Below are 19,988 nucleotides of genomic sequence, written 5' to 3'. Positions count from 1 at the left end.
TGTCATAATATCTTAGAGACATTAGATCTAGCTGGTCTGTCATAATATAATAGAGACAGTAGATCTAGCTGGTCTATCATAATATAGTAGAGACAGTAGATCTACCTGGTCTGCCATACTATAGTAGGGACTGTAGATCTAGCTGGTCTGTCATAATATTATAGAGACAGTAGATCTAGCTGGTCTGTCATAATATAATAGAGACAGTAGATATAGCTGGTCTCGCATAATATAATAAAGACAGTATATCTAGCTCGTCTGTCAAAATATAGTATAGGCAGTAGATCTAGCTGGTCTGTCGTAATATAATATACACAGTAGATCTGTCTGGTCTGTCGTAAATAGTACAGACAGTAGGTCTAACTGGTCTGTAATAATATAATATAGACAGTAGTTCTAGCTGGTCTGTCATAATATAGTAGAGAATGTAGATCTGGCTGGTCTGTCATAATATAGTAGAGACAGTAGATCTAGCTGGTCTGTCATAATATAATAGATACAGTAGATCTAGCTGGTCTGTCATAATATAATAGAGAGAGTAGATCTCGCTGGTCTGTCATAATATAGAAGAGACAGTAGATCTATCTGGTCTGTCATAATATAATAGAGATAGTAGATCTTGCTGGTCTGTCATAATATAGTAGAGACAGTAGACATAGCTGGTCTGTCATAATGTATTGTAAACAGTAGATTTAGCTGGTCTGTCATAATATAGTAGAGACAGTAGATCTAGCTTGTCTGTCATAATATAATAGAGACAGTAGATCTAGCTGTCTGTCATAATATGGTAGAGACAGTTGATCTAGCTGCTCTGTCACAATATAATAGATACTGTAGATCTAGCTTGTCTGTCATAATATAATAGAGACAGTAGATCTAGCTGGTCTGTCATAATGTAATAAAGACAGTAGATCTAGCTGGTCTGCCATAATATAGTAGGGACTGTAGATCTAGCTTGTCTGTCATAATATAATAGAGACAGTAGATCTAGCTGGTCTGTCATAATATAGTAGAGACAGTAGATCTAGCTGGTCTGCCATAATATAGTAGGGACTGTAGATCTAGCTCGTCTGTCATAATATAATAGAGACAGTAGATCTAACTGGTCTGTCATAACGTAATAAAGATAGTAGATATAGCTGGTCCTTCATAATATAGTAGAGAAAGTAGATCTAACTGGTCTCGCATAATATAATAAAGACAGTATATCTAGCTCGTCTGTCAAAATATAGTATAGGCAGTAGATTTGGCTGGTCTGTCGAAATATAATATAGACAGTAGATCTGTCTGGTCTGTCGTAATATAGAACAGACAGTAGATCTAACTGGTCTGTAATAATATAATAGAGACAGTTGTTCTAGCTGGTCTGTCATAATATAGTAGAGAATTTAGATCTAGCTGGTTTGTCATAATATAGTACAGACAGTAGATATAGCTGGTCTGTCATAATATAATAGATACAGTAGATCTAGCTGGTCTGTCAAAATATAGTAGAGAGAGTAGATCTAGCTGGTCTGCCATAATATAGTAGGGACTGTAGATCTAGCTGGTCTGCCATAATATATTAGAGACAGTAGATCTAGCTGGTAAGTCATAAAATAATAGGGACAGTAGATCTATCTGGTCTGTCATAATACAATAGATACAGTAGATCTAGCTGGTCTGTCATAATATAATAGATAGAGTAGATATTGCTGGTCTGTCATAATATAATAGAGATAGTAGATCTAGCTGGTCTGTCATAATGTAATAGAGATAGTAGATCTAGCTGGTCTGTCATAATATAATAACGACTGTAAATCTAGCTCGTCTGTCAAAATATAGTACAGACAGTAGATCTAGCTGGTCTGTCATAATGTAATAGACATTAGATCTAGCTGGTCTGTGATACTATAGAACGCACAGTAGATCTTGCTGCTCTGTCATAATATAGTACAGACAGTAGATCTAGCTGGTCTGTCAGAATATAGTAGAGACAGTAGATCTATCTTGTCTGTCATAATATAATAGGGACAGTAGATATATCTGGTCTGTCATAATATAATATATACAGTAGATCTAGCTGGTCTGTCATCATATAGTAGAGACAGTAGATCTAGCTGGTCTGTAATCATATAGTAGAGACCGTAGATCTGGCTGGTCTGTCATAATATATTAGAGAGAGTAGATGTAGCTGGTCTGTCATCATATAATAGAAACAGCAGATCTAGCTGGTCTGTCATAATATATTAGAGAGAGTAGATATATCTGGTCTGTCATAATATTATAGAGACAGTAGATCTAGCTGGTCTGTCATAATATAGTAGAGACAGTAGATCTAGCTGGTCTGTCATCATATAGTAGAGACCGTAGATCTGGCTGGTCTTTCATAATATATTAGAGAGAGTAGATGTAGCTGGTCTGTTAAAATATAGTAGAGACAGTAGATCTATCTGGTCTGTCATAATATAATAGAGACAGTAGATCTAGCTGGTCTGTCATAATGTAAAAGATACAGTAGATCTATCTGGTCTGTCATAATGTAATAGACACAGTAGATCTAGCTGGTCTGTCATAATATATTAGAGAGAGTAGATCTAGCTGGTCTGTTAAAATATAGTAGAGACAGTAGATCTAGTTGCTCTGTCATAATATAGTAGAGACAGTAGATCTAGCTGATCTGTCATAATATAATAGGGACCGTAGATCTATCTGGTCTGTCATAATATAATAGAGACAGTAGATCTAGCTGGTCTGTTAAAATATAGTAGAGACAGTAGATCTATCTGGTCTGTCATAATATAATAGAGACAGTAGATCTAGCTGGTCTGTCATAAAATAGAAGAGACAGCAGATCTAGCTGCTCTATCGTAATATAGTAGAGAAGGTAGATCTATCTGGTCTATCATAACATAGTAGAGAAAGTAGATCTAGCTGGTCTCGCATAAAATGATAAAGACAGTAAATCTAGCTCGTCTGTCAAAATATAGTGCAGACAGTAGATCTAGCAGGTCTGTCATAATGTAATAGAGACATTAGATCTAGCTGGTCTGTGATACTATAGAACGCACAGTAGATCTAGCTGGTCTGTCATAAATTAGTAGAGACAGTATATCTAGCTGGTCTGTCATAATATAATAGAGACAGTAGTTCTAGCTGGTTTTTCACGTTATAGTAGAGAATGTAGTTCTAGCTGGTCTGTTCTAATACAATAGAGACAGTAGATCTAGCTGGTCTGCCATACTATAGTAGAGACAGTAGATCTAGCAGGTCTGTCATAATATAATAGATACAGTAGATCTAGCTGGTCTGTCATAATATAGTAGAGACAGTAGCTCTAGCTGGTCTGTCATAATATAGTAGAGACTGTAGATCTAGCTGGTCTGTCATAATATAATAACGACAGTAAATCTAACTCGTCTGTCAAAATATAGTACAGACAGTAGATCTAGCTGGTCTGTCATAATGTAATAGAGACATTAGATCTAGCTGGTCTGTGATACTATAGAACGCACAGTAGATCTTGCTGCTCTGTCATAATATAGTACAGACAGTAGATCTAGCTGGTCTGTCATAATATAATAGAGACAGTAGATCTAGCTGGTCTGTCATAATGTAATAGAGATAGTAGATCTAGCTGGTCTGTCATAATATAATAACGACAGTAAATCTAGCTTGTCTGTCAAAATATAGTACAGACAGTAGATCTAGCTGGTCTGTCATAATGTAATAGAGACATTAGATCTAGCTGGTCTGTGATACTATAGAACGCACAGTAGATCTTGCTGCTCTGTCATAATATAGTACAGACAGTAGATCTAGCTGGTCTGTCATAATATAGTAGAGACAGTAGATCTATCTTGTCTGTCATAATATAATAGGGACAGTAGATATATCTGGTATGTCATAATATAATATATACAGTAGATCTAGCTGGTCTGTCATCATATAGTAGAGACAGTAGATCTAGCTGGTCTGTCATCATATAGTAGAGACCGTAGATCTGGCTGGTCTGTCATAATATATTAGAGAGAGTAGATGTAGCTGGTCTGTCATCATATAATAGAGACAGCAGATCTAGCTGGTCTGTCATAATATATTAGAGAGAGTAGATATATCTGGTCTGTCATAATATTATAGAGACAGTAGATCTAGCTGGTCTGTTATAATATAATAGATACAGTAGATATAGCTGGTCTGTCATAGTATAATAGATAGAGTAGATCTAGCCGGTCTGTCATAATAGAGTAGAGACAGTAGATCTAGCTGGTCTGTCATAATATAATATATACAGTAGATCTAGCTGGTCTGTCATAATATAAAAGGGACAGTAGATCTATCTGGTCTGTCATAATATAATAGAGACAGTAGATCTAGCTGGTCTGTCATAATGTAATACAGACAGTAGATCTTGCTGGTCTGTCATAATATAATAGATACAGTAGATCAAGCTGGTCTGTCATAATATAGTACAGACAGTAGATCTATCTGGTCTTGCATAATATAATAGAGACAGTAGATCTAGCTGGTCTGTCATAATATATTAGAGAAGGTAGATCTAGCTGGTCTGTTCTAATACAATAGAGACAGTAGATCTAGCTGGTCTGTAATAATATAGTAGAGACAGTAGATCTAGCTGGTCTGTCATCATATAGTAGAGACCGTAGATCTGGCTGGTCTGTCATAATATATTAGAGAGAGTAGATCACGCTGGTCTGTGATACTATAGTAGAGACTGAAGATCTAGCTGGTCTGTCATAATATAATAGGGACAGTAGATCTATCTGGTCTGTCATAATATAATAGAGACAGTAGATCTAGCTGCTCTATCATAATATAGTAAAGAAGGTAGATCTAGCTGGTCTCGCATAATATAATAAAGACAGTAAATCTAGCTCGTCTGTCAAAATATAGTACAGACAGTAGTTCTAGCAGGTCTGTCATAATGTAATAGAGACATTAGATCTAGCTGGTCTGTGATACTATAGAACGCCCAGTAGATCTAGCTGGTCTGTCATAAATTAGTAGAGACAGTATATCTAACTGGTCTGTAATAATATAATAGAGACAGTAGATCTAGCTGCTCTGTCATAATATAGTAGAGAAGGAGATCTAGCTGGTCTGTTCTATTACAATAGAGACATTAGATCTAGCTGGTCTGTCAATATATATCGTAGAGACAGTAGATCTAGCTGGTCTGTCATAATATAGTAGAGACTGTAGATCTGGCTGGTCTGTCATAATATCTTAGAGACATTAGATCTAGCTGGTCTGTCATAATATAATAGAGACAGTAGATCTAGCTGGTCTATCATAATATAGTAGAGACAGTAGATCTACCTGGTCTGCCATACTATAGTAGGGACTGTAGATCTAGCTGGTCTGTCATAATATTATAGAGACAGTAGATCTAGCTGGTCTGTCATAATATAATAGAGACAGTAGATATAGCTGGTCTCGCATAATATAATAAAGACAGTATATCTAGCTCGTCTGTCAAAATATAGTATAGGCAGTAGATCTAGCTGGTCTGTCGTAATATAATATACACAGTAGATCTGTCTGGTCTGTCGTAAATAGTACAGACAGTAGGTCTAACTGGTCTGTAATAATATAATATAGACAGTAGTTCTAGCTGGTCTGTCATAATATAGTAGAGAATGTAGATCTGGCTGGTCTGTCATAATATAGTAGAGACAGTAGATCTAGCTGGTCTGTCATAATATAATAGATACAGTAGATCTAGCTGGTCTGTCATAATATAATAGAGAGAGTAGATCTCGCTGGTCTGTCATAATATAGAAGAGACAGTAGATCTATCTGGTCTGTCATAATATAATAGAGATAGTAGATCTTGCTGGTCTGTCGTAATATAGTAGAGACAGTAGACATAGCTGGTCTGTCATAATGTATTGTAAACAGTAGATTTAGCTGGTCTGTCATAATATAGTAGAGACAGTAGATCTAGCTTGTCTGTCATAATATAATAGAGACAGTAGATCTAGCTGTCTGTCATAATATGGTAGAGACAGTTGATCTAGCTGCTCTGTCACAATATAATAGATACTGTAGATCTAGCTTGTCTGTCATAATATAATAGAGACAGTAGATCTAGCTGGTCTGTCATAATGTAATAAAGACAGTAGATCTAGCTGGTCTGCCATAATATAGTAGGGACTGTAGATCTAGCTTGTCTGTCATAATATAATAGAGACAGTAGATCTAGCTGGTCTGTCATAATATAGTAGAGACAGTAGATCTAGCTGGTCTGCCATAATATAGTAGGGACTGTAGATCTAGCTCGTCTGTCATAATATAATAGAGACAGTAGATCTAACTGGTCTGTCATAACGTAATAAAGATAGTAGATATAGCTGGTCCTTCATAATATAGTAGAGAAAGTAGATCTAACTGGTCTCGCATAATATAATAAAGACAGTATATCTAGCTCGTCTGTCAAAATATAGTATAGGCAGTAGATTTGGCTGGTCTGTCGAAATATAATATAGACAGTAGATCTGTCTGGTCTGTCGTAATATAGAACAGACAGTAGATCTAACTGGTCTGTAATAATATAATAGAGACAGTTGTTCTAGCTGGTCTGTCATAATATAGTAGAGAATTTAGATCTAGCTGGTTTGTCATAATATAGTACAGACAGTAGATATAGCTGGTCTGTCATAATATAATAGATACAGTAGATCTAGCTGGTCTGTCAAAATATAGTAGAGAGAGTAGATCTAGCTGGTCTGCCATAATATAGTAGGGACTGTAGATCTAGCTGGTCTGCCATAATATATTAGAGACAGTAGATCTAGCTGGTAAGTCATAAAATAATAGGGACAGTAGATCTATCTGGTCTGTCATAATACAATAGATACAGTAGATCTAGCTGGTCTGTCATAATATAATAGATAGAGTAGATATTGCTGGTCTGTCATAATATAATAGAGATAGTAGATCTAGCTGGTCTGTCATAATGTAATAGAGATAGTAGATCTAGCTGGTCTGTCATAATATAATAACGACTGTAAATCTAGCTCGTCTGTCAAAATATAGTACAGACAGTAGATCTAGCTGGTCTGTCATAATGTAATAGACATTAGATCTAGCTGGTCTGTGATACTATAGAACGCACAGTAGATCTTGCTGCTCTGTCATAATATAGTACAGACAGTAGATCTAGCTGGTCTGTCAGAATATAGTAGAGACAGTAGATCTATCTTGTCTGTCATAATATAATAGGGACAGTAGATATATCTGGTCTGTCATAATATAATATATACAGTAGATCTAGCTGGTCTGTCATCATATAGTAGAGACAGTAGATCTAGCTGGTCTGTAATCATATAGTAGAGACCGTAGATCTGGCTGGTCTGTCATAATATATTAGAGAGAGTAGATGTAGCTGGTCTGTCATCATATAATAGAAACAGCAGATCTAGCTGGTCTGTCATAATATATTAGAGAGAGTAGATATATCTGGTCTGTCATAATATTATAGAGACAGTAGATCTAGCTGGTCTGTCATAATATAGTAGAGACAGTAGATCTAGCTGGTCTGTCATCATATAGTAGAGACCGTAGATCTGGCTGGTCTTTCATAATATATTAGAGAGAGTAGATGTAGCTGGTCTGTTAAAATATAGTAGAGACAGTAGATCTATCTGGTCTGTCATAATATAATAGAGACAGTAGATCTAGCTGGTCTGTCATAATGTAAAAGATACAGTAGATCTATCTGGTCTGTCATAATGTAATAGACACAGTAGATCTAGCTGGTCTGTCATAATATATTAGAGAGAGTAGATCTAGCTGGTCTGTTAAAATATAGTAGAGACAGTAGATCTAGTTGCTCTGTCATAATATAGTAGAGACAGTAGATCTAGCTGATCTGTCATAATATAATAGGGACCGTAGATCTATCTGGTCTGTCATAATATAATAGAGACAGTAGATCTAGCTGGTCTGTTAAAATATAGTAGAGACAGTAGATCTATCTGGTCTGTCATAATATAATAGAGACAGTAAATCTAGCTCGTCTGTCAAAATATAGTGCAGACAGTAGATCTAGCAGGTCTGTCATAATGTAATAGAGACATTAGATCTAGCTGGTCTGTGATACTATAGAACGCACAGTAGATCTAGCTGGTCTGTCATAAATTAGTAGAGACAGTATATCTAGCTGGTCTGTCATAATATAATAGAGACAGTAGTTCTAGCTGGTTTTTCACGTTATAGTAGAGAATGTAGTTCTAGCTGGTCTGTTCTAATACAATAGAGACAGTAGATCTAGCTGGTCTGCCATACTATAGTAGAGACAGTAGATCTAGCAGGTCTGTCATAATATAATAGATACAGTAGATCTAGCTGGTCTGTCATAATATAGTAGAGACAGTAGCTCTAGCTGGTCTGTCATAATATAGTAGAGACTGTAGATCTAGCTGGTCTGTCATAATATAATAGGGACAGTAGATCTATCTGGTCTGTCATAATATAATAGAGACAGTAGATCTAGCTGGTCTGTCATAATATAGAGGAGACAGTAGATCTAGCTGGTCTGTCATAATATAGTAGAGACACTTGATCTAGCTGGTCTGTCATAATATAATAGAGACAGTAGATCTAGCTGGTCTGTCATAATATAGAAGCGACAGTAGATCTAGCTGGTCTGTCATAATATAGTAGAGACACTTGATCTAGCTGGTCTGTCATAATATAGTAGAGACACTTGATCTAGCTGGTCTGTCATAATATAGTAGAGACACTTGATCTAGTGGTCAAGTGGTCACCACCTCTAGTGGTGTGGGGGCTGTGCTTTGGCAAAGTGGGTGGGGTTATATCCTTCCTGTTTGGCCCTGTCCGGGGGTGTCCTCGGAGTGGGCCACAGTGTCTCCTGACCCCTCCTGTCTCAGCCTCCAGTATTTATGCTGCAGTAGTTTATGTGTCGGGGGGCTAGGGTCAGTTTGTTATATCTGGAGTACTTCTCCTGTCCTATTCTGTGTCCTGTGTGAATCTAACTGTGCGTTCTCTAATTCTCTCCTTCTCTCTTTCTCTCTCTCGGAGGACCTGAGCCCCAGGACTACCTGACATGATGACTCCTTGCTGTCCCCAGTCCACCTGGCTGTGCTGCTGCTCCAGTTTCAACTGTTCTGCCTTATTATTATTCGACCATGCTGGTCATTTATGAACATTTGAACATCTTGGCCATGTTCTGTTATAATCTCCACCCGGCACAGCCAGAAGAGGACTGGCCATCCCACATATGCTCTCTCTAATTCTCTCTTTCTTTCTCTCTCTCGGAGGACCTGAGCCCTAGGACCATGCCCCAGGAATACCTGACATGATGACTCCTTGCTGTCCCCAGTCCACCTGACTGTGCTGCTGCTCCAGTTTCAACTATTCTGCCTTATTATTATTCGACCATGCTGGTCATTTATGAACATTTGAACATCTTGACCATGTTTTGTTATAATCTCCACCCGGCACAGCCAGAAGAGGACTGGCCACCCCACATAGCCTGGTTCCTCTCTAGGTTTCTTCCTAGGTTTTGGCCTTTCTAGGGAGTTTTTCCTAGCCACCGTGCTTCTACACCTGCATTGCTTGCTGTTTGGGGTTTTAGGCTGGGTTTCTGTACAGCACTTTGAGATATCAGCTGATGTACGAAGGGCTATATAAATAAATTTGATTTGATTTGATCTAGCTGGTCTGTCATGATGTAAAAAAGATAGTAGATCTAGCTGGTCTTTCATAATATAGTAAAGTAGATCTAGCTGGTCTCGCATAATATAATAAAGACAGTATATCTAGCTCGTCTGTCAAAATATAGTAGAGGCAGTAGATCTAGCTGGTCTGTGACAGAACCCAGTCACCCTGGCCCCCCCCCCCCCCCTACAGACCGCACCAATCCCCACTGTGATCAATTCAGTGTCAAGACGGCTCTAGGTCGCCTGCAACCGACCAATGATAGGTGTCTGAGTCGACTGACTCTCAGATAATCTTCCACTGCCTCGGCCCTGTTTACACCTACAAGGTGCCCCCCTCACACAGGAAAACACACTCAGGGCCTACTGACTTGGCCCTGTTTACACCTCCAAGGTTCCCCCTCACACAGGAAAACACACTCAGAGCCTACTGACTGGGCCCTGTTTACACCTCCAAGGTTCCCCCTCACACAGGAAAACACACTCAGAGCCTACTGACTGGGCCCTGTTTACACCTCCAAGGTTCCCCCTCACACAGGAAAACACACTCAGAGCCTACTGACTGGGCCCTGTTTACACCTCCAAGGTTCCCCCTCACACAGGAAAACACACTCAGAGCCTACTGACTGGGCCCTGTTTACACCTCCAAGGTTCCCCCTCACACAGGAAAACACACTCAGAGCCTACTGACTGGGCCCTGTTTACACCTCCAAGGTTCCCCCTCACACAGGAAAACACACTCAGAGCCTACTGACTGGGCCCTGTTTACACCTCCAAGGTTCCCCCTCACACAGGAAAACACACTCAGAGCCTACTGACTGGGCCCTGTTTACACCTCTAAGGTTCCCCCTCACACAGGAAAACACACTCAGAGCCTACTGACTGGGCCCTGTTTACACCTCCAAGGTTCCCCCTCACACAGGAAAACACACTCAGAGCCTACTGACTGGGCCCTGTTTACACCTCCAAGGTTCCCCCTCACACAGGAAAACACACTCAGAGCCTACTGACTGGGCCCTGTTTACACCTCCAAGGTTCCCCCTCACACAGGAAAACACACTCAGAGCCTACTGCCTCGGTCCTGTTTACGAGGCTTTTATAAAAACTACACTTAGCGTGTTTAGATCACCTCTTTTTATTTAAACTAGGTTTGAGATGTGGTATCCACTCGCCTCGCTGCCTCTCAGATCAAAGGTGCTCCAGGTGCTCCATCTGCTCCGTTCCCAAAGTGTGGTCTCCCTGAGATCCCAAGTTAGAGGGATCCCTGGTGTACCATTTACCCAGGTCGTCAGGAGCGGTCACCAAGTGAAGATTAACATCCCCAAATGTGGTTAAGTTCTTTAATATCAAATGAGGAAACAAAGTTATCACACAATTAAGTGTTATTCTTAAACTAAATCTTTATTCACTTAATAATAAGGGAGCAGGTCAATACAACGCATACATAAAGAGAATCAATTGAGTGCTCTACGATAATGATGCCTGGTCGATGAATCAGCTCCAGATGGTTCATAGAGCCACGAGACAAAAGTACAAAGGTCTTTTACAGCCAAGACACACCCCTTTCAACCTATATGACCAACAACAGATGTATAGAACGGGTCACAAGGTTAAGATTTGTATGAAAGATACTTATAATTCTCAGCAGACAGTGTCTGCTGTAAAAACAGTACCCTGTGTAGAAACCAGGGTCTGGCCCTGGGGTCATCTCTCCCTGGCACCATAGAGAACAGAAACATTAACTCGTGCTCTGGAATGCGGTCTCTTTAGGTTTTATCACACAAAAGACATTGGAAATCTCCTGTCAGTGTTATCTCCCAGAGGCCCATCCTCAGTAGAACACAGACAGTATAGTTCTAAGAACCCTCTATTCTGTTGCATAAAACAACCATTTGATGCAATAAAAGTATTATAACATATTGTTGAAGTTTTGCTCTCAGTGTCCACTGAAAGTTGACTAGTAACAACAACTGGGACCTAAAAGACACCCACCATGAGACCCACTAAATCTGCCCAAGAAGAGGCGAACAAAAGAAAAACCCGCACCAAACTTAAAAACAGGAAGCAAACGTGTTGACTCTCCACATCTATCAAGACAACTGGAGCACTGGGCCAGACACTTAAATAGAACCTGGACCAGCTCAGGTGAAACACCTTCCCACTAATGAGATGGACAAGCCAGCACAGGTGTAACACATACTGACTAACGAGGTGACACCAATCAATCTCTTCCATTTCAGAGCCTGGATTTTTCCCCTGAGGCTAATATCCAAATTATGTTGAAATCAATTGATAAGGGGGCAAACGTTGAGGCTTCTACATTTTTACACTATTAAAATAATCCTAAAACAATGTTAAAACATTCTACATTGTGACATTAATTTGTTGAAATCATGAAACAACTACTTCATGTATGTATTTTCTAATATTTGATCAGAGATCATTTATCAGATTATCTCTGGTCACAGCTATGAGCTTTCTCTCCTGTGTGTGTTCTCTGGTGAAGAGTCAGAGAGCCAGATGAAGCAAATCTCTTCCCACATTGACTACAGCTATAAGGTTTGTCTCCTGTGTGTTTTCTCTGGTGCACTGTCAGCTCTCCAGATTGACCAAAACCCTTCCCACATTGATCACAGCTATACGGTTTCTCTCCTGTGTGTGTTCTCTGGTGTTGAGTCAGGTGGACAGATCGAATAAAACCCTTCCCGCATTGATTACAGCTATAAGGTTTCTCTCCTGTGTGTATTCTCTGGTGTTGAGTCAGAGAGCCACATGTAGTAAAACACTTCCCACATTGACCACAGCTATAAGGTTTCTCTCCTGTGTGTATTCTCTGGTGTTCAGTCAGAGAGCTAGATGAAGAAAAACTCTTCCTACATTGACCACAGCTAAAAGGTTTCTCTCCTGTGTGTGTTCTATGGTGTACAGTCAGAGTGCTAGATGTAGTGAAACTCTTCCCACATTCACCACAGATATAAGGTTTCTCTCCTGTGTGTATTCTCTGGTGTCGAATCAGATGGCCAGATGTAGTAAAACTCTTCCCACATTGACCACAACTATAAGGTTTCTCTCCTGTGTGTGTTCTCTGGTGCACTGTGAGCACTCCAGATCCACCAAAACTCTTCCCACATTCACCACAGCTATAAGGTTTATTTCCTGTGTGTGTTCTCTGGTGTTGAGTCAGAGAACCAGATGAAGTAAAACACTTCCCACATTGACCACAGCTATAAGGTTTCTCTCCTGTGTGTATTCTCTGGTGTTCAGTCAGAGTGCTGGATGTAGTAAAACTCTTCCCACATTGACCACAGCTAAAAGGTTTCTCTCCTGTGTGTGTTCTCTGGTGTTCAGTCAGAGTGCTAGAGGCAGAAAAACTCTTCTCACATTGACCACAGCTATAAGGTTTCTCTCCTGTGTGTGTTCTCTGATGAATTTTAATGCCTGATGAGGTGAATCTCTTCCCACAGTCAGAGCAGCAGTGAGTTCTCCTCCCTGTGGATCTCTGCAAGTGTTTCTTGAGGTGTTCTGATCTGGAGAGACTATTCTCTGCCTCTTCAGCATCACAAGGTTGTTGAGGCTCCCCAGAGGATCCACGATAGTCACGTCTCTCTCCTGTGTGAACAACAAAGTCAGACTGATGATTAAAGGCCCACAACAGCAGTAATCCACTGTAAAAGGTGATGCCAACAGCATAGCCATGATGTTGTACAACAATTGATGTCTGTAATGAATGTTAAAACTATTTGACAATTGTCTTAAACGAGCAAGAATAGTCATATTTTGTCTTGTTTTCACATTAGTAGTAACATCCATGATTGTAGGCTAAAATTGCAGCACGAGGGCAATGTGACTGCAGGAACTCCTCCCTGCTAATGAGGAAACCGATAGTTATGGATGTACTATATCTGCCTGGAGCAAAAATGGTGAGCAAAGATTTTAGTTTTTCACAATGTATTCTGAATATGAATGGGGGAAAACTCAGGGGAGTAACCTCCATTTCCAGGTTGCTAATGAGTCATTTTCACACTGCTTTGGATTATAATTGTAAGGCTCGATTGAATGTCCTGTTTAATATAATGTTTGCTACAGTATTATGAACTATGTGTAATTATTGAAGAACCGCGTTAATGACAGTATCCATTTGGGTGTCAAGAAAGTAAAGATTCTATTTTTTATTTCACCTTTATTTAAACAGGTAGGTCAGTTGAGATCAAGTTCTCATTTACAACTGCGACCTGGCCAAGATAAAGCAAAGCAGTGTGACAAAAAAACAACAGAGTTACACATGGAATAAACAAACATGCAGTCAATAACACAATAGAAAAATCTATATACAGTGTGTGCAAATTGAGTAAGGAGGTAAGGCAATAAATAGGCCACAGTAGAGAAGTAATTACAATTTAGCAAATTATCACTGGAGTGATACATGTGCAGATGATGATGTGCAAGTAGAAATACTGGTGTGCAAAAAAGTAAATAAAAACATGGGGACGTGGTAGGCAGTTGGATGGGCTATTTACAGATGGGCTATGTACAGCTGCAGCGATTGGTAAGCTGCTCAGATAGCTGATGCTTAAAGTTAGTGAGGGAGATGTAAGTCTCCAACTTCAGCGATTTTTGCAATTCATTCCAGTCTTTGGCAGCAGAGAACTGGAAGGAAAGGCAGCCAAAGAGGTGTTGGCTTTGGGGATGACCAGTGAGATATACCTCCTGGAGCACGTACTATGGGTGGGTGTTGCTATGGTGACCAGTGAGCAGAGTTAAGGGGGAGCTTTCCCTAGCAAAGACTTATAGATGACCTGGAGCCAGTGGGTTTGGTGACGAATATGTAGCGAGGGCCAGCCATTGTAAGTCAGAACCGTCCAGAGTAGTGATGCTAGTCAGGCGGGCGGGTGCGGGCAGCGATCGGTTAAAGAGCATGCATTTAGTTTTACTTGTGTTTAAGAGCAGTTGGAGGCCACAGAAGGAGTGTTATATGGCATTGAAGCTTGTTTGGAGGTTTGTTAACTCTTGGATCTACCCATCCCGGATCCGGGAGAATTGTCATCAACTGACACTAAGTAGCATAACGCAACGGACAAAAAAATCTTACTAGAAAATATTCATATTCATGAAATCACAAGTGAAATATATTCAAACACAGCTTAGCCTTCTGTTAATCACCCTGTCATCTCAGATTTTGAAAATATGCTTTACAGCCAGCAAGACAAGCATTTGTGTAAGTTTATCGATAGCCTTGCATAGCATTATGCCTAGTTAGCATCAGGCAATCTGGTCACGAAAATCAGAAAAGCAATCAAATTAAATCGTTTACCTTTGATGAGCTTTGAATGTTTTCACTCACGAAACTCCCAGTTAGATAGCAAATGTTCTTTTTTTCCAAAAAGATTATTTTTGTAGCCGAAATAACTCTGTTAGTTCTTCACGTTTGGCTGAGAATTCGACCAGAAATTGCGGTGATGACTTTGCCGAAAAATATTCCAAATTAGCGCCATAATAGCAACAGGAACATGGCAAACGTTGTTTATTATCAATCCTCAAGTTGTTTTTCAAATATCTATTCGATAATATATCAACCGGTACTGGTGGCTTCTTAGTAGGAAAGAGAGAAACAATGGCCGCATTTGTCTTTTACGCACAAAACACTCTGAGACCTACTGTAGGACCCATAACTTCACTAACAATAACATAGACCTACTGTAGGCCCCATAACTTCACCTAACAACAACATAGACCTACTGTAGGGCCCATAACTTCACCTAACAATAACATAGACCTACTGTAGGACCCATAACTTCACGTAACAACAACATAGACCTACTGTAGGACCCATGACTTCACCTAACAATAACATAGACCTACTGTAGGGCCCATAACTTCACCTAACAATAACATAGACCTACTGTAGGACCCATAACTTCACGTAACAACAACATAGACCTACTGTAGGGCCCATAACTTCACCTAACAATAACATAGACCTACTGTAGGACCCATGACTTCACCTAACAATAATATAGGCCGAGGACTATAAATCATTTCATATTTCAGGTGATACATGGAAACTAAAATGTCTTTGTCATGACATTTCATAACCTGATCACCAGATAATTTTGTCAATAATCCCACTAAGCTACTCTGTAATGTGTTGTCATTCTAAATGTCCTGAAAAAAGGAAAATAGCTCTGTGTGTGGTACAATAGCCTATCCATCAAGGAACAGTTCTCTACACATTATGAGCAAAGTATCTCTGTGTCCAAACAGACTAACGAGACCCGACTGTAAATCAAGTAGACAATAACACACTATAAACATCAATTTGTTAGGGATGTTGGATCCAACATGGAGCACGGCATAACTGTCTTTACCAGAGTAATGAATGAAGAAGCACTTTGGTTGTTGTTGCATGTCGTGATGTTTGTCATTTGACTGGAATTCAGAAAATTATTTCCTGGATCAGCTGATGATAGTTGAACATGTGACTGTAACTAAACAGCTACAGTATTAAGAATTATGTGTAATTATTGAAGAACCGCAATAATGACAGTATTGATTTGGGTGTTGTCAATAAAGTTAAGGTGACTCTCGGTTAGAACCACTGGATTTTGCAAACTCAAATGATTTATAATTTCTGTGCCCATGAAAACTGTTTTCCCAGCGTAATATAAGGAGACACTAAATGTTACGTAGGTAGAGTGCATTTCAGAGATCTGACTCCCAAAAAATGTACTAACAGGACAATAACCTAAACCACAAGGCCAAATCTACACTGGAGGAGCTTACCAAGATGACATTGAATGTTTCTGGGTGGCCTAGTTACAGTTTGGACTTAAATCGTATTGAAAATCTCTGGTAAGACTTGAAAATGGCTTTCTAGATCAAAAACCGACTTGACAGAACAGGAAGGATTTTAAAAAGAATAATGAATTTCACATGAAGATCAGTCGCCTATTGGATGACATCACGACTTCCCATCAAGCCAACTCCTTAAATACCTTACTATGACATCACTCACTCCTTCTAGTTTCCAGTTGTCTAAAAAAACACTATTTTGCTCAAAACATTTATTTTGTTTCCCTTTAGTGTGTTTATACTTTAGTGTATTTGTATATCACTTTTCAATAGGAAAAGTTAAAAATCACTGGAGGACGTCATGAACAATTCATACAATACAAAAACATATTCAAGAGTAGAACGCCCTTTTAAAATGTACACATTAGTTCAACAACTGCAGAGTTTGTGTCCCTGTTTTATAAGATAGTACTCACTGTATTTACTGGTGTTAATCAGATCAATGTCCCTGTTTTATAAGATAGTACTCACTGTATTTACTGGTGTTAATCAGATCAATGTCCCTGTTTTATAAGATAGTACTCACTGTATTTACTGGTGTTAATCAGATCAATGTCCCTGTTTTATAAGATAGTACTCACTGTATTTACTGGTGTTAATCAGATCAAGGTCCCTGTTTTATAAGATAGTACTCACTGTATTTACTGGTGTTAATCAGATCAATGTCCCTGTTTTATAAGATAGTATTCACTGTATTTACTGGTGTTAATCAGATCAATGTCCCTGTTTTATAAGATAGTACTCACTGTATTTACTGGTGTTAATCAGATCAATGTCCCTGTTTTATAAGATAGTACTCACTGTATTTACTGGTGTTAATCAGATCAATGTCCCTGTTTTATAAGATAGTACTCACTGTATTTACTGGTGTTAATCAGATCAATGCCCCTGTTTTATAAGATAGTACTCACTGTATTTACTGGTGTTAATCAGATCAATGTCCCTGTTTTATAAGATAGTACTCACTGTATTTACTGGTGTTAATCAGATCAATGCCCCTGTTTTATAAGATAGTACTCACTGTATTTACTGGTGTTAATCAGATCAATGTCCCTGTTTTATAAGATAGTACTCACTGTATTTACTGGTGTTAGTCAGATCAATGTCCCTGTTTTATAAGATAGTACTCACTGTATTTACTGGTGTTAATCAGTTCTCCAGTCTTCTCTTCTTCGTCCTCCTCTAATGTGACAGTAATCTCCCCCTCTTCGTCCTTCCTTAAAAAAACGTCTTCATCTTCTTTCACTGTCACAGTAACCTCCTTCTCTCCAAAACCTGCATCCTCCTCTTCTTTTACTGTAACATCCTCCTCCTCCTCTTTCACTCTGAACGCGTCTTCCTCGTCTTTCACTGAAACGTCTTCCTCCACCTCTTTCACAGTAACAGCCTCACCCTCTACTTGTTCTTGTATTGTAACAGCCTCCTCTTTGACGAGAGCTTCTTTCTCCGTCCAGCAGATCTTCTCTTCTTTATCAGGAGGAGAGTAGCTTAGTGAACTCATGGTCGGGGATAACAGCTAGTTAGCATTAGCGATTAGACTAGTGCTAACTTGACCAGACAGCTAATTGACTTACAACGTAAATATTACATTAAATGAGGTAACTAGTTGTTTACACATAAGTATGTTTAAATCATAGTGTTACATAAACTAGTAAATTGTCTAAAGAGCTTGAATGTTCCGACTTTGTTGTCCAGCGAGCTACCGAGGTGGCTGCAGTTGTGGAGGAAGCGTTCCGTCCACTAGATTATACGTCACAGTAGAAACATCGCCTGAAAGTCACATATCGCCATCTGCTGTCTGGAGGGAGGAAACTCAGTTGAGGAGGGAAAACTTTTTTTCTTCTTCATTGAATTATATTATAAAGCAGTTTAGATAAACGTTTTTTTCCTCTCCATTTAATAAGAATATTATATCAACACGTACAAAGAGCAACAAGTGTTGTTTGATTAGTTCAGGTTTTTTATGAGATTCTAAAACAAACTCTACATCAACTCCACATCTATATTTCTGATTCAGTCAAATAACTAGATTTTATAAAAAGCACCTAGTTATTGATACCCTTGATAAAGATGAGCAAAAATTACTGTATGAAATAAATAAATAAACTTTACCCACTACCAGGATATTTTAGCCCAAAACCTGGATACCTCTCTGCTAGGAGGCTGACACTTGGTCATAAGTGGATCTTTCAGCAAGACACATCAACATCCACAAAGAGATGGTTACTTGGGCACAAAATCAACATTTTCCATGGCCATCTCAGTCTTCGGACTTGAACTCCCTTGAACATCTGTGGTTTGAATTGAACAGGGCAGTCCATAAGCAGAGACTAAATAAATCAAAGACCTGGAGAGATTCTGTATGGAGGAATGGTCTAAGATCCCACCCAATGTGTTCTCTAATCTCATAAAACATTTTAATGTCATTATCTTTTTCAATTGTATCAGTATAAAATAATATCATTTCCCTTTTATTGTTGGTGTAACAATACATCATGTAGATGTATATAATGAACAGACTAGGTCTATACTGCTCCTACATGGTGTAACAATACATCATGTAGATGTATATAATGAAAAGACTAGGTCTATACTGCTCCTACATGGTTTAACATCATGTAGAGGTATGCTACCGTTCAAAAGTTTGAGGTCACTTAGAAATGTTCTTGTTTTTGAAAGAAAATCATTTATAAAAAACAGTTTTTTCTTTTTCATTATGGGGTATTGTGATGTCATTTTGGGGGTATTGTGATGTCATTATGGGGTATTGTGATGTCATTATTGGGTATTGTGTGTACATTGATGAGGGGAAAAATTATTTAATCCATGTCAGAATAAGGCTGTAAAGTAACAAAATGTGGAAAAAGTTAAAGGGTCTGAATACTTTCCGAATGCACGGTATATATAGGGGCAGTACTCAGTGACATCACTTCCTGAAACAGGAGGTACAAATATATAACATAGGTTCAAAATATCAACATTCAATGTATCAAAAATATATGACCACGCTGAAAGTGGAAACGCCAGCCCAGCCACAATCCTAGAGGTTCACTGATGATCAACCTCCTCCTTCACGTCTGACTCCTAATTATCAACCTCTTCCTTCACATCTGACTCCTGATGATCAACCTCCTCCTTCACATCTGACTCCTGGTCATCAACCTCCTCCTTCACATCTGACTCCTGATGATCAACCTCCTCCTTCACATCTGACTCCTGATGATCAACCTCCTCCATCACATCTGACTCCTGTTGATCAACCTCCTCCTTCACATCTGACCCCAGTGATCAATCTTGAGCGTCTTCTTTCTTGGGGAATCCCGATGGACGATGTCATCGAATAGGCCGTCATCACGACCACCCACAAGTTAATTGTCATTCAGGTTATCAATGGGAAGAGCATCAGCAATATGTCCTGTCTGGTAACTTGTCTCATTTAATGGATTTGGACAACAT

The 19,988-nt window shown here is 39.0% G+C and overlaps 2 protein-coding genes across 2 annotated transcripts in view; both read right to left on the bottom strand.

Moving 5' to 3' along the window:
- Window positions 1-19,988, bottom strand: part of LOC118938123 (zinc finger protein 664-like) — a 242,829-nt gene that overhangs the window by 134,588 nt on the left and 88,253 nt on the right. The window lies entirely within an intron of this gene.
- LOC118938121 (zinc finger protein 2-like) lies at window positions 11,077-18,248 on the bottom strand. The gene is made up of 2 exons (XM_036939828.1): window positions 17,664-18,248; window positions 11,077-13,292 (listed from the first exon to the last, which is right to left on the bottom strand). The coding sequence occupies exons 1-2, from the start codon at window positions 18,031-18,033 to the stop codon at window positions 12,136-12,138; spliced, it is 1,527 nt and encodes a 508-aa protein (XP_036795723.1). The 5' UTR covers window positions 18,034-18,248; the 3' UTR covers window positions 11,077-12,135.

The sequence above is a fragment of the Oncorhynchus mykiss genome, chromosome 13 (genome assembly GCF_013265735.2).
Source record: "Oncorhynchus mykiss isolate Arlee chromosome 13, USDA_OmykA_1.1, whole genome shotgun sequence".
Lineage (NCBI taxonomy): Eukaryota > Metazoa > Chordata > Actinopteri > Salmoniformes > Salmonidae > Oncorhynchus > Oncorhynchus mykiss.
This window is presented reverse-complemented; position numbering and strand designations above follow the sequence as displayed.

What these genes read in the sequence shown, in the direction of transcription:
- LOC118938121 (XM_036939828.1), bottom strand. Translation starts at nt 18,033, where the DNA reads ATGAGTTCACTAAGCTACTCTCCTCCTGATAAAGAAGAGAAGATCTGC. An exon ending in GATTAACACCAGTAAATACA is followed by an intron (nt 13,293 to 17,663) that starts GTGAGTACTATC and finishes TTGTTCACACAG; the next exon opens with GAGAGAGACGTGACTATCGT.